General features: G+C 42.5%; 1 protein-coding gene across 1 annotated transcript; it reads left to right on the plus strand.

Annotated features, from left to right (window-relative positions):
- The first annotated feature begins 537 nt into the window (after nt 1-537).
- CD28 (CD28 molecule) lies at nt 538-14820 on the plus strand. The gene is made up of 4 exons (XM_042874753.1): nt 538-664; nt 7424-7777; nt 8005-8123; nt 12326-14820. Exons 1-4 carry the CDS (start codon nt 613-615, stop codon nt 12464-12466), a joined length of 666 nt encoding a protein of 221 aa, XP_042730687.1. The 5' UTR covers nt 538-612; the 3' UTR covers nt 12467-14820.
- The last annotated feature ends 1044 nt before the right edge of the window (nt 14821-15864 follow it).

Here is a 15864-nt window from a genome sequence, read left to right on the forward strand (position 1 = left end):
GCACAATCCAAAATCACTTCTCTCACAATACAGTGGCATTCCTGGGCCTAGGAGCAGGTAGGAGCAAAACAGCAAGCCAAAAGAGGAAGAGTGCTGCTCCTAAGAGTGAGAAGAGATGAAGCTCACTGAGTGTAGTTTCCTTAGGGACCAAGCTTGGCCAGCAGGAACTCAGAAACTGCTGTTTGCGCTTTCCATGGTGATGGTATAGGAAGATGGCTATTCCTATATGTGCTCTTGGTAAAGGAGCATTTCACCTCTAAGGAAGTCCATTTCTCCCTCTGATGGGAGTGGCCCTGCAAAGCCCCAAGCATAAGAAGGCTCCATATTTCAGAGGGTGGGCTTGCATCGTCTCATAGGTGTTCCTGAATGCTGCAGAGGCACAGAGGAGGCTTCCCAAGGTTGAAGCCATCAAACAACTGAGTTTCCTGTTTGAACATTGCCGTTGTGGTTTCACTCGGCTGTACATCACGTGCCATGCAGGGAGGAGGAGAGAAGCTGTGTGAGCTGGTGATGGTGCAGATTGCCCTGTGTGGACGCCTGTGGCGTGAAGCCCTGGGGGACTTGGCAGTGCCTGGAGGGTGGGGACAAGGCCACAGGCCCACCATCATCACCATGCTGGGGATCCTCGTGGTGCTCTGCCTCATCCCTGCTGCAGATGTAACAGGTAACAGAAAAAATATGATTGTTTCCACGATTTTTCAACATTTGTATCATAGGAGAGGGGAGACAGTAGACAGTCTTGTACAGATCTGGATTAGTTTTGCAGAAATTATGTTGCATTTGAACATGAGAGAAGAGACAAAGCATGCTGCTGAGACTGCTTATGGATCGACTCAGTATAACCAGGAGGTTGATTTTTTTTCTTCCATGAGTATCCCTCCTAGACAAGACTCAAGAGATATCTATTTAATCTGCAACCTCTTCAGATGCATTTGGAAACTGCTTATTTAGAGAGAGTTTATTTCACCTTTCCCTAGCCTGCACGGACTGTGCTTTGTGGCTTTCAACATCTGCTGGGGGGATCTGAGCAGAGCTGGTGCTGCGCCCTCTGGGGCCACCTCCAAGCCTGCTGTGGTCAGCCCTATGTCCCATTGTGTGCCAGCTTGGTGTGACGGGCTGCAGAGCTGAGCCCACCCGAACTCTCATAGCATCAGCAAGTGAAAGGAACAACAGTAGAGCTGCTTACTGAACTCAAAGTTAGGAGGATCGGAATTGCCGACTAACTGATTTTTGCATTATTTAGTAGTTTATTGATAATAACTAGATATGTTGCTTCTTTCTGAAAATATTTTTGGTAACACAAATGCCTAGTTGTGATTCAGGAATACAGCATCTTAGTAAATCCTTCTGAATCTTCAGTTACCTGGCTGCTGTCTTTCGCTGATGCAGTGTTAGTGCGTTCAGAGCTACCACGTCTCTCCAAGTAGTACATCAAAATGCAAAGCAAGGCAAAGGGTGATGGGTTTTGCTAGGATAATCTTGACAATTTTTCAAATCTCTAGCTTGTGAACTGTTGTTATTTGGTCTCCTCCAAATATCAGCGTGTTGTATTTTATGAGGAATTTACAGGTAGGAACAAAAATCTGTTTTCCAGTACAAATCTTTCACATACAGAATATCTTTAAAGAGTTGCTTTTCTAATACAAGAGATAAAACTCATTATATTTTTCCTAAATTGCATGTTGCTTTTCTGTAGTTCTAGTCCTCATGAAAGGCAATGTGATTTGCATGAAGCCTTGATCTATATTTCTTTAAGAGCTGATAGGCTCTTTTTTCCTTGTCCTTTTTGAGTTTTCATAATTCTCTGCTTGCAATATGGTAATTACTTTCACAGAAGGCCACTGGGTTGTCTGAGAAGACAATAATTCTAGGAGGGGATAGGAAGCAGTGATAAATTAATAGTTTTAAAACCATTTCCATGAGAAGTGAACATCTTTTAAACAACTCTTGAATTGCAAGAAAATACAACGTGTGTTTATCAGACACCAGGGTCATGCCATGATTCTCTAGACATCCGTTTACTTGCTTTGGGTTAAGAATTTCTACAGCAGCTTCATTGAAACCATTCAATTGCTTGAACAGAACCATGAGTTAGCTTACTTTTCAGGGCTTTCACCTATTTCCTTGTCTCTTCTTTTCATTTTGATGCTGAGATGAATGATCCTTGCTACACAGACAACGTTAGGACAAGTAAAAGCCCTGCAGAACTTCCTCAAACCACAAAATGTACTTTGTTCTGGTGAAGACAACTGAATCTATCCTGTCATGCTTTTATTAGGCTGCACCACTGAGTCAAACTCAACGGCAAGTTGAGTTTGAATTGTGGAACCGTAAAGCTGGGAAGAGACTTACAAGATTGGATTGCTTATTCCCTCTTTTCAGTAGTATCGGTGTTTACAAAGCCTGTCCCTCTCCACCCTCATCATCCGCTTTCTGTCAGCTAAGTAACAGAAAACAGAGAGGCTGCTAAATACTTGGCTATCTGTTTATTTTGTGAAATAAAGTAATGTAAGAATGTTCCCACTGCAGAGGACCCCAAATGACCTCATCTTTTCAGTGCTTGCATAACATCCTGGCTGGTGTTAAAATCAATCTCTGAGTGCTAAAATCAGCCTCAAACCCACCAAGGTTACCAGAATGCAAAATGCAAGGCTAGCTGAGATTAGGATGACATCAACAAATTCTGGCTCAAAAACATCACAAACAGACAAAAGAAACCCCCGCGTTCAAACTAAGTTTAATTTCAGCAAGAATACTTTGCTTGGTGCAGTATTTGCATGAATGGAGTAAAAGTTAGTACAAAGCCAGTCTATCACATTAGAAAGGGTAGATCCCTCCAGCTCTACACATAGACACAGCGTAGACACCTAAAACTGAAGTAACAGAGGAAGACTTTCACCTGGGAAAGAGTAAAGGCAACTGAACAACAAACCAGCAGCTGAAGAAACAAACAGCTTTGTTTATAACGTAGCTGTGTGTCTTTCCACTTGTGGACTAAATAAGCTCTTTGCAGGTTTCCCTCTCCACCCCCTCCAGCAGGGACTTAAGTGGGCCATTTCTTTACTGTGCTTAGAGAAATCCCAACTTATCCCAGATTCCTTGCTCTGGCAAATAGCTCCCTGAAGCCAACTGGCATGAAAAAGAAAGAGAGTACAAAATATTTTTAACATAATATTTTTTTCCAATAACTGATAATGATTCATGGAAAGTTCTGGAAAAAAAAAAAAAACAACCAACCTTCAAAATAGTTAGTTTCCATACTCTGTCATCTTTATTTCACTTTCTTGAGTAAAAAAAGAAAAGAAAAGAAAAGAAAAGAAAAGAAAAGAAAAGAAAAGAAAAGACCTTCAATGGAGCTTTGCTTGCATGAAGGGTCTGTGATTGAGGAGGTAGTGTTTTTCAGAAAATATATATGAATTGGACCTCTTTCATGAGGCAAAAAAAACCCCACTTGTGGTTATAAGATATGATTAGCACGACAACATACAGAAAAGCTTAACAGAGATCTTGCACACCATTGCTTATAAAACCTACAGCCTTGAGACACATCAAAATGTTCTTACATTTCTAGACATTACAAACTTTTGAAACTGGACAATGATTTTCATATCTGCCATTTGCTGCCTGAGGCCAAGACAGATATTTATTACTATATAGCACAACTGAAGACCGCTCTGGAAACAGCAGTTATAAACCTATTTAGGGGAAAATGTGCACTATTAGAAACATATACTGGATGTTTCAGAGTTTCACTGTTTTCATAAACCCAAAGAGACACAAGAAAAACTGTCTTTGTGAAGACAAAAGCAGCTTCAGCTCAAGTTTGTTCAGAATGATTCAGATTCTACTAAGAATATGCTCAAATCCTATTCAGATCAGAAATCAAGTAAGGGTTGTTTGGCCTTACTTTGTTTTCCCCACAAAATGGGGAAATGACTGACTTTCTTCAATTTGAAAAACTGTGAGCTTGGAGACGCAGGATAACAGCAGGGCCTGACATGCCTGTGGGGCGAGCTTGCCTTGCCTCAGCCCTGCCCTGTTCACTAATTAGTTCCTATAAATGGAAAACAAAACACCTTCAATCCATTCAGATTTTACATGGTAGCGCCACTTTGCAAAAGCAGATTTGGTGTAAGTTTGGCTTAAACAAATCACTTAGGAGCAGCCCTTATTTAACAATCCACAAATAAACTTCTTCCCATTGTTTAGTTATCTCAGCACCAACAGTATGGGGCTGGGTCATCAACACTCAGCTGCCATGGTGAGGCAAACAGGCTGGGCCAGAAAGCCAAGATGTAAGGTGATGGAAAGTATTTTTTTGGTGGATGCATCAAAAAAGTTTGTTTGCCAACAAACAAAATATCACAGCAGGGACATAAATAGTCCAGAGCTGTAATTAAATAGCAGAGCTCATGATGTGAAGCTATGTACTACTATACACCAGGAATCCAGACTAGCAAAAGTTCAAGGTAAGTCTCTGGGTTCTGCAGAACAGTCTAAAAAACATCTGGAGGTGGTCTCTCACTGACACTATTTTCAGTGTTGTCTTTCCTCTGGCCTTAGTGATCTGATCAGGCTATGTGATAAACGTCCATCTGTTTTTCTGTAAGAACTTGCAGTGACAAAAAGGTACTTATTTGTAAGTACCTACAGCAAAAAGCAAGCAAGTATTTTTTTCTGAGCCATAGTACTTCTGCAACTATCTCTTCAAGGCTGCCTGTTTCGGATATAAACTATGAAGCAGAAAAACCCCTTCCGAAGGTGTGTTCAGCTGCAATAGCCAGAGCTGTAGTGGTGGGCACTGGTGGGGTAAAATTCAAAACAATTCTGTCCCAAGTGAGATGCTTTGAGTTCTGCTTTTTTAACCAAAGAACAATTCCACTGCAGACTTGTACCTTCCCACTTGGGCTAAAGTTTGATTTTCTAGAAAAAAATGATATGATCAAATAGCCTGTCTAAAGAAGTAGAATGTGAACCTCACTCTTTACTAGAATGCCTTATAGGCCTAGGTGAGAGCTTTTGTTGGAAAATGCTGATTCAATGAAACTGAAATATTTTGCTGAAATGTCTTCACTGCAATGAGAATCCACCACAGGCAGCACCTTCAGTAGGAACCAGCCTTGTCTGCTGTTACTTCCAGCCTGCTCTGGGATTCCAAGATCCTGGGGCCTTTGTACTGGAAAGAATGGAAATGCTCACTCTTCCCCAAAACAAAAAGTTTTAGTGTTTGGATTCCCTGCGAACATGAGATTTCTGAGCTGTGATAAGCTTTGCTGCAATCCTCAAGTTAGCTACACTGAACAGAGGGACACAAGGAGGTTGGGCTGCAAACTCCTTCTTTGCTAAAGATCCCCTGTCTCATATCTTCCTGCTCTTATGAGAAGAAAGGGCTGGTAAACATGAATTTTGGTGAGAAAATGAACAACTTCAGCAGTTTCATGGGCTGGGCTGGTTCTTGGAGAACCTGTTGGGCATGGTTTGTTTTTACTGCCCACACCCTGCAACTAGTTCTGACCAACTCACACATCTCTGTGTGTTCATTCCCTGTTCCAGTCTTGTGCGTTTTATGTCTTACAATTATTGCTGTGCCAGGGCATACCTTAGCAGAGGGCTTCTGGCTCAACTTCCCAATAGGCCAACAAGTGGATGGAGCCAAGGTTTTCACTTCAAATTTGTTAGACCCACACTCAAGTCCATCTTTTATTTTGATTCAGAGCAAGGATTACACCCGAATCTCCCATGTCCCTGTGAATGCTGTGACCACCATGTAAGTTCACCATCTTCACTCACAGCTCTCATAATGAAAGCTGTGCAAAAAGAAGTAGTTTCAAAATGGAAAATGTGGCTTCACAACACCCGTGGATATACGTGGTAGTATCTGGTGTGGATATTTTCTGGATGTATGTAAATAACATGTCAATTTTATGAATGCATTTGTTTCATATGTCTTTTGGTGTGTGTGTGTGTCTCTGAAAGCAGAGCATATGACTAGACCACATGACTTCAGTGGCCTCTTTCAAGCTAATGTTCCTGCTGCCCTCTAGAAGCCTAGGCTCCCAACAGCCTTAAGGGAGGCATGCTGAAATTCTTGACCTGAAACTGAGCATGGAAATAAACCTGTGTACCATTCACCCCGTAGGAGTGTCCTCCCAAGAGGTCAGGGTGGTCCCTCTTCCTATACATCTAGGAGCACACTAAGTGCATCCATGTAGTCCTAAATATTAAGTATATTGAAACACTTGTTTCCCGGGCACTGTAAATCTGCCCTCCTTCCTGCTCTGTTTTCCTTTCTATCCTCTTAAAGTATCCTCACATGGATTAAGTAGAATGAATGCAGGTTTTACAGCAGATTTTGGAGAGACGTACAGTTGCCATTGTCTCAACCACAGCAATTCTCTGTGATCCATCAAAGGCTGCTAAGAACTCCTGCAACTTGGACTTGCATGGAGACATATGCAATGGCATGCATACACAAAAGCACTGTCCCTGCTTCCGGCAAGTTCCTAGCTTAAGAACCACAGCTCGCTTCCTCTTATTTACAGGTCACCATTTGAAAAGTCTCATTTGTACAGGGTGGATTTTCTGGAAACAGTTGTCTTTCTGCACAGTCTGAGCCGTGGTTTATTGTTTGGCAGGTAGTAGCACAGAGTTCTGCATGTCAGAAAACACTTTCTGTTTACATATGGGTTTGGTCAATCCAAACTGAATTGCATCTTCATGTGACATGCTTTTTTACAGGCCATTCAAGTGCTAAGCGCCAGTACGGTGTCAGATTAGTCAGCCTAAGTCGTTTGAGTGATTAAGAATCTGCTACCGCTGATAGCTAGAGAAATGACTTTTTTAAAATTGAAATTATACCAGTTCTTGCTTTTGTGCTTCTTGTCCAAGGGCCAAGTACTTGAAAAATTTCACAAAATTCCACTTGCAAACTTTTCAAGTCTGTCCTTGAACTAAAAAGCAAAGGTATGAATAATATTCTCTTATCTGATTACTTGACTGAGCATTTAATTCATGGCATTTTCACTCCATACTGCTCCCTGGCATTCTGCATGCTAAGGAACAGATAGACCAAGATAGTCTTGCACATGTATACACACTAACAAACAAAGTAGCCTTGTGACCCTTGACTTTAAATCTTCCTCACACGGGCCACTTTCTCTCATAGCGTTCTGACTCTGTGGAAGAAGACCCTCAACCTCACAGTCTCCCCTGGTAACAGTGAAATTACTTGTATATAGAGAGAGGATAGTTGCAATCAGAGCTTCCTTGAGTAACTGCTTCTACCGCATGGTGTTACATACTGCCTAGCAGGGAGCGCCAACAGAGAACAAGAGACATGGAGACAAGCTGAACAGGAGGCTGTGTGGTTCTGAAGTCTCTTAATATATCTTGCAAACAAGTGTTTTTCTTCCCTCCCTTTCAGAAAACAAGATTCTAGTGGCTCAGAGTCCTTTGCTCATTGTAGCTAATAGGACGGCAACTCTAGTCTGCAACTACACATATAACGGAACAGGGAAGGAATTTCGAGCATCACTGCACAAAGGAACAGACAGTTCAGTTGAAGTCTGCTTTATTTCATGGAACATGACCAAAAGTAACAGTAATTCAAATAAAGAATTCAACTGTTGGGGAAATCATGATAAGGACAAAGTAATCTTCAATCTTCGGAATATGACTGCCAGCCAAACTGACATCTACTTCTGCAAAATTGAGGCCATGTATCCGCCTCCATATGTCTATAATGAGAAGAGCAACGGGACTGTCATTCATGTGAGAGGTAAGCTGAGAACCTGTACACCAGTGTCCTTCCTATACACACTCCCTACGTTTTGGATTGAGGCAGAAAAAATAGCTGGGTTGCCTCTCAAAATGAGAATTCCTGCTCCTGATTTCTTAAGAAAGGCATCTTAAGCAGCTGTATGATAAGATTAATACAGGTGGTGTGCTGGAATGAGGAGTAAACAAGCTTTGAAGTGCTTAAAAGTTTTCTTTGTTCTTTTAAAGAGACACCCATCCAGACACAAGAACCCGAGTCTGCAACTTCGTACTGGGTTATGGTGGCAGTGACAGGACTTCTTGGTTTCTACAGTATGCTTATAACTGCAGTCTTTATAATCTACCGGGTAAGAAACTATTATCCTTTGCTTTATGTGCTCTCTGCCCCTACCATGCTCTTCAACTCTCATGTTATTCTTCCCATACTTACCACAAATCCACTGATATCTCTCACATTAAGATCACAGTGCTTCTTCAGCCCAGATACATACTCACACCTGTGCTATGCCCCAAGAAAGCTGAAACGCCAGATGCACTCCCGATAGGCAGCCAGCCTCTTCAGTAGAGTCCTATGGCAATGTCAATGCCTCAGCAAAGCTGGGACACAATCTCCAATTCCAACTAGTTTTCCCTGTCAGGGAAATATCTCTCTACAGTCACTCCTGCCAAACCCCTTTGAGATGAGAGGAGCTCGCCTACAGTGAAACAATCTTCAGAGAACCCTCAGTTGGCCCCAAAACATCCACACCAGTGTTTTGTGCCTATGCAGCAATTCCCTCTCGTACACACTTTTTCTGACAGCTTGATTTCAATAGAACAGGGGCACCAGTGCATTGGTAGTAATTTACCCTAAGAAAGCAGAGAGAGTCTTGCAGTTCTTTATTTTTTTGTCTAATCCCTCTGGAGATTTGTCTGGCCCAATTTGCATCCAGTCCAGCTTGGTTCAATACACAGCCTTACTGGAGTAGGGAAAGCACGAAGTGTGGTGCAGAGGTAGCAGAATGCCACCTTCTAGCACAGGTCTTAGGGTCACCATCTCCCAGAGATGATTTCACACTTTCTGCTTCATGTTGGGAAGATTTGAAATATGACCACAGAGAGTTCTGTTCCTTGCACTCTGTCTCTCCTTGTATCACTGCCATTAAATAGTGTCATTCAACACATTATGAGGTAGTCTGTATAAAGGGTGCAGTCTTTCTGACAGGCCACATGCTGCACGTACACAGAAAACCACTCACACTACTAGCTGAAACTTGAGCTTTCTTAACTGTTTCACAAAAATACACTTGTTCGATATATGCATATTTCTGATGGTTAACAATCAAATTGGACATTGCCATAGGAAAATACAAAGGCAGGTTATGCGGTCCCTCAGTGCCTTGCTGTAGAAAGGAGACAGGAGACAGGAGAGCTGTGAAAGGATTACAGCAAACAGCTGCTGGTGTTACCGTGCTGTGCTACAGTAGCTGTGCCTGGATGAGATACCATAGCTTCCAATCCATCCTTTAGGATCTGAAACCATTTTCTCTCTGCTCTTTTCACTTGGTACCTAATGGTTATGCACTGCACTACTAAGATGTCTGCTCCCAGCATGACTGACAAGGCTGCACTGTGATGCATGCTGCTTCCTGCATCAATTTCACCTGCTGTTATCACTGTTGGTGCTATTCTGATAACGTGTGCTCCAAGTGTGGATGTACTTGGAGTGCTGTTGAATCTAAACAAAGCTGCCTGGAAGACATTGTAGATGCTAAAATGAGGTCCTTAAAATGGTATTTGACAGCCAAGGCAAGTCTGTTTCACTTAAGTTCCTGAAAGCAACTAAAGATGTGCTAACTCTTACAGTTCTGTCTTCCCTGGAGGAAAACTTCCTCTCGAGAAGCAGCTGTATTTCATCCTGGAATAATCCAGAACTCACTCATGCTAGCAAAATATATTTCTCTCATGTGAAATTACCTCTTAGATATTAATAGATGAATTAAAAATGTTTTTATGGAGGTAAACACAGAGAAAACTTTTCTATCTAATGATTAAATGCACCAACTGCACTGCATGGCTTAAGTAGCACATAATTTCCATTCAACCCCTTGCATATATATAACATTAACATCAAAAAGCTCTAAGTGTCTCATAGAAATTAACTGCTTCCCTCTGCATGTACAGCTGTTAAGTTTCTGATACAAGCCTCCTCCAATTCCACAGCATCACATGCATATTGTGCTATATGCAATATATTCATATACTATGTATGTATGTGTATGCCGGAAGTGTCAGTTAAAACACTGTAAGAAAAAGTATAATCAGCATTAAGGAAAAAGAATGAAAGCACTTTACCTAGTTCCTGTAAGAAGGCCTTCATCTGTGCAAGAACAATAACCTCATGCACAGCCTGCAGGAACCACAGGTTCATACACTGCTGTAGCCACAAACTTCCTCTATCATGATAGGCAAATGATTTCATCTGCCTTCTGCTGCTCTCGTTCCTGAAGGGGATGCTTCCCATGTCTCACAGGGGCACTGCGAGGCAGGGATTCAACATTGGAATGAGATTTTTAAGGCTCTGTTAATGAGACATATGAAAGATTAACAGCAGCTCTGGTTCTTTTTCCTCTCAAAGGGATGCCCAGAACAACATATACATTATGCATTTCTACTGTAAGTGGTAGGCAAGCCATGATATGTAGGAGTAGCTCCAAAAGTAATGCCTCCAATTTTATTATTGTCCAAAGTTATTATTATCCAAAAGTAAAGCCTCTATTTTATTATGTTGGCCCACAACACCAGAGGCAGATGTTGGTGGTACAGCAGTAGAGGTTGAACCTTCCTGTCATTTCATTTTGTTGCCATGAGACAGATGGCAGCAGAAGGACAGTCTAACAAAATGGTGTCTGACATGGAAGTGTGTATGAAGCAAAGGTGTGTCACTGAATTCCTCTATGGGGAAAAAATGGCACCCATTCACGTTCACTGATGTTTGCTGAATGTCCCTGGAGACCAAACAATGGATGTGAGCATGGGGAGGTGGTAAGTTTCAACAGAGGAAACAGTGACATGGAAGAGAGGCCACGTTCCGGACAGCAATACGCAGCTGTCACATCACAAAATTAAGGTCATCTTGATCAGCTCATCAGCACTAATTTGGTGGATTACAATCTGGGAACTGCATACAGAGCTGAATATCAGCCTCAATGCATTGGAAACAATGGTGGCTGTGTTGAAATACTGCAAAGTTTGCACCAGGTGGGTCCCACAAATGCTCACACAGGACCACAAATAACAGCGTGTGCAAGTTTGCCAGGATCTATTGAAGTAATTTGAGACTGAAGTGGCAGCTTCCTGGACACTTCACTACCAGTGATGAGACATGATGACACTGCTGTGAGCTGAAGTCAATATAGTAGACCACTGAGTGGAGATATGAATTATCCATAGAATAAAACGTTCAAGGTACAACTCTCTGCAGGAAAAGTGATGTGCACTGTCTTTTGGGGTAGGGCAGAGGTGATCCTCTGGATTTCCTGGAACCCAGACAAACCATCAACTCTGACCACTACATCATGACACTGAATAAGCTGTAGACTGGAGCTTCCAGAGTCAGGAGAACAGAAAAGACGACAACCTTTCTCTTGCAACACAGTAATTCCAGGCCCCTTACCAGTTTGAAGACTGTAGAGAACATTTCTCATCTTAGAAGGACTGCCCTATCATACCCACTTGTATAGTCCAGTTTTGATGCCTTCTGACTTCCATCTCAGGCCAATAAAAGATGAACTATGTGGGCAACATTTTCCTAACAACAATGCCATTATAGTGGCTGTGAAACAGCGTGTCACCTCTACTAGTGCTAACTAGTGGTGACTGTGTTGAAAAACAGTGTTTTGCAGCTGAGAATTTGCTCTATCAAATAGTGCTATTGTGCTATTTGTATGTGTTGTAGCTTCCATGGAAATAAGCAGAAGGCATTGCTTTCAGAGCATACATACATAGCCCAGGCTGATTTTTTCCGCTCTTGTTCTCTTCCAGTTAAGCCAATTTCTTTTCCTTCCTAATAAATTAGGGCAATCGTCACTGCTCAAGGCTGTATTGTTTCTGCTGAGTCATTCCCTAGCAGAGAACTTGCGGTGGGAGAGATCAGTTTGTATCCTTTGCCTGCAGCATTTCTTCACCTGGAAAACTGACACTACATCTCTCAGCAGATTAGCTGGACACTTACACTCAGGTTGGGCTTATTCTACGGATTATTTTATGAGAACGTATGTTCTTTTATAACTGCTTTCAAACTGGAGGCTTTCTTATAAATATGTCTGCTTCCCTGAACCAATCCAGGACCAGGACTGCCAGCAGCTGAAATATCTGAAGGTTAGGTAAGATGACTTGTTAACTCGAAGAAAAAATCAAATGCATTATTAACATTTCTCATGTCTTATTAACACTCAAAAGTTCTCTGCTCTCCTCCCTGTTTTTTTTCCCCCTTTTAGGATGTTCACCACAGATAGGACAGACTAATTGCAGAAATGGTTTCATGCTTCTCTCACCCCTTCTCCCACAGCAAAAATCCAAGAGGAACAGGTACCGTCAGAGTGACTACATGAATATGACCCCCCGGCATCCACCTCACCAAAAGAACAAGGGCTACCCATCCTATGCACCAACACGAGACTACACTGCGTATCGCTCCTGGCAGCCATGATACCCACCAGCATAACACCACTATCCTCATGTGCTTCTAGGCAGTCACCTGCTCTTGGAATGGAAGGACAGCCTGTCATTTCCTCATCGTGTTTGTTACAATTGACCATGGATACCTACACCACAGCAAGTATTGGCTAAACTTCACTATTCAAAGATAAAAGATAAACATAAAAAGGGGGGAAAAAGACAAAAAAGGATTGTTTTCCATGATGGCTGAAAACGTGGTGTAACTTGTTTTGAGGTTTGTCAGTGGGTAAGAAAGAAGGATGGCACTGGACCTCAGAGCAGGTCTCCTCCTAACGTGTGTGGGTTTTTTTGAGCTGCTTGAGGAACCTGAACCAGAACCACAACTTCTGACCTTTCCCAACAACCACTGCCTTAGCCTTAGCCTGTTATTTCTTTTCCTGCATGTTTAATCCTCCAAAAACACTGTTGCTGTGAAATAAGAAAAAATGAAAAAAAAACCTAAACAAAATGCTTCCCTCTGAGCCCAGAGCAGAGTTTGAGATTTGAGACAAATGTTCAAAAGAGTTGGAAAAGTCAGTCAGAACGTAGCTGAGCAATTAGGCTATAGCACAAGTGGGCTGTCAGGGCAAAGCAAGATTGAAAGAAAGCTACTTAAGCATTCAGCATGTGAGTCCTTAGATTGTTCACTTTTGGTTTGTAAAGAGCATTTGAAGTCATAACTGAGCTACTCCACAGAGTGAGAAACCAATCCACCTGAAGAAGAAATCAAGACAAGTTGGACTGTGAGAAAGATTTGCCGTGACCACAAAAAACCCCAGTTCCTATGCTTGCCTACAGCAAGATGATTGAAGTCATATGGTGAGCATTAGATGACACCAATGTCATATTTGGAGCAGAGCTTTACCTCATTTATGAATTTTTGTTTCTATCAATAAGGCACTTTGTTGAGTCCTCCTGAATATTCATCCACTTCTTCTGGCACCTATGTTGTACCAGAGCTCCTTTGAGAATCAGAGTTCAGTTATGAGCAGCTAAAGACCACCTGAACCTTTTTTCCCATAAGCAAGCAGTGTTTTTGGTGTGAGAGTGTCCTCAGGTCCTACCACTGTGACCAGCGCCCACGTCTGCTCATTTGCTTGCCGGGACTGCTCTAGGCACTTTGAACTTCGTGCTCACTGAAGGTTATTTTTTATCTAAATATGTTCTTCAGGGATGCTCCCTACTGGAGTAGGGTAAAGTCTTCAACAAAGGCCTGTATCATTCCATTAATTAAGCATGTTTACATTAACAAGGCATCCTAAACTGTAACTGGGGTTGTTTTAGCATAAGATTCTTTTTCATACAGAGAAGATGAGATGTATTTTATAGGGATTACTGAATAAACAATTAAATGAAAATTACATCCATACTTCCACTTAGAAATAAAATTGGGATTGTTCAACATTTACTTTCCTCCAAATCAAGATGAGAACATTCTTCCTCTCTTTGAGGGGAGATGACAAAAAAATAGAGATGTGGAAGTGTGGCAACAACTCGCTTTGATGTCTTAACCCAAGTAAAGCTTTAGGCACTTCCAAATTGGAAGTTTTATTTGAGTTTGCTGACCAGGCCCTGGGCCATTCCTGCAGAGTCACATTACCACAAACTGTGCTCCTAGCAGATGCTGTGGTCAGGTGCTTGCTGTCCCCAACTGGGTGAACTCTGCCAAGGAGGCCCTGGGTGACACCACAGGCTGTATGGCTGGCCTTGGCATCACCAAAGGCCTTCCCAGAAGAGCCATGCTTGGCCAGCCATGCAGCTCATGGTGGCGCTGGTAAGAGAGGCTTAGATGCCCACTGCCAGCAGCAGTGCTGAGTGTCTGGTACAGGACCGCTGTCTCAGACCCAGCAGGCTCTGAGACTGCCCCTCCCTATGGCTTTGCACTGCAGCCGTGTCAGTAAGGAGCATGTGCAAGGGCGGAGGGGAAGCAGCCAAGCAGAACCCACACAAGACCCTACACAGTCCTGGATTGACCCTCCTCAGTAGCCCTGGCAGCAGGATGCCAGCGCCTCGCCACATCCCTTCATGCTCTTTGCAGGGAGCTGCAGGCAGGCACAGCCCTCTGCCAGGGCACAGCTTTATCTTGCCTGGCTCAACACTATCCACAGCACCCCTGTTGTGTAATGCAACATTAACAAGTGCTCAGATTGTGATGCAGTGTGAAAAATCACATCTTCCAGTGCAAATGTAAGGTGAGATTGCGCATGTACACTGAAAACGTAAGTGAGGGTCAATGATCTTCATTTAATCTGGGTATGTATATTTTTACATGCAGATGTGTCAGATCTACATTCCTTAGAGTTTTATTATATATTTTGCAGTCTCCCTTTAAAATTATTAAGTGAATATGGTAAATTAAATCTTAAATAAATGCAGTGTGCCTGAGGCCTGTCAGTGGAAATTATTTCTTTCTAAAGCAAATGTGGTATAATTTGTTTTCCTCCCTCTAACACTTTTGCACTCTCCATATTTAAAGTGTATCAATAGCTCCCAAGGCATGATACTGGAAAGTAAGACATGGAATATGTGGTACAAATATCAGTTCTGTTGATTGACTGAAAAGAAAGGGAGATACAAGGAAACATCCTAAATGAATACTGAAAAAAAATGAAGTGAACTGGAACAGGAAAAGCCTAAGCTCTATGTCTAAGTGAACACTATCACTATTTTAAAGCACTGCAGTGACACGATTGCAGCTTGTTGGAGATGAGATACTAGTAAATACCTTTTATCCACCATTGTGAGGGACTGAGAGAAATGGTTTGCAGAGAATCAAGCCAGTTAAGCCTTAAGAATGGCTCTGCATACGTGGATTAGCATATATGACAAACAGAGCCATCCTAATTTATTCCATCTGGTCTCAGGCACTGAATAACGTGCCAGGACAGTCCTGGCTCTCCCTGACCCTGTCTTTGGGGTCTGTACGCTGTTTACAGGATGATGTAAAGAGAATCCTCCCTCCGCTGCTGCTCTGAACTTGGAAACTGGCCCTCCTGGAGGGCAGTGAGAGATCTATAGGGTTTTCTGCCTTGCAGACAGGGCTTAATACAAATGCAAATATCATCCTGCTGAGCAGTGATTTAATTTTTCATCCCCCTATCCTTCATGTTTGGATCTCAGCGTCAAATGAGCATCTGAATTGCAGTCATTGTAACTGAACAGCAATCAACATATGCTGCAAGGGGTCAACCACGGGTTGTGCAGCTCCAGCCCCTGCACGCTGATTCCTGTTCTGCACGTCTCCAGTGTAGCACAAACCAATGGTCTGACTGCGCTTCACTTCCAGCAGCCAAGCCCCTAGGAGCCCCAGGAGGAGGCCTGTGCTATCGTTACAAGTATTTTGAACCTACACTGCAGGGATTGTCAGGTTTACTGAAGCCAGAAATCTTG

Source organism: Lagopus leucura, unplaced genomic scaffold (assembly GCF_019238085.1).
Source record: "Lagopus leucura isolate 7727_CA_CO unplaced genomic scaffold, USGS_WTPT01 Super-Scaffold_100012, whole genome shotgun sequence".
Lineage (NCBI taxonomy): Eukaryota > Metazoa > Chordata > Aves > Galliformes > Phasianidae > Lagopus > Lagopus leucura.

Excerpts from the sequence above, each read along its gene's own strand:
- CD28 (XM_042874753.1), top strand. The coding sequence starts at position 613 with ATGCTGGGGATCCTCGTGGTGCTCTGCCTCATCCCTGCTGCAGATGTA. Across the intron at positions 665-7,423 it reads CCCTGCTGCAGATGTAACAG|AAAACAAGATTCTAGTGGCT; the intron begins GTAACAGAAAAA and ends CCTCCCTTTCAG. Across the intron at positions 7,778-8,004 it reads GACTGTCATTCATGTGAGAG|AGACACCCATCCAGACACAA; the intron begins GTAAGCTGAGAA and ends GTTCTTTTAAAG.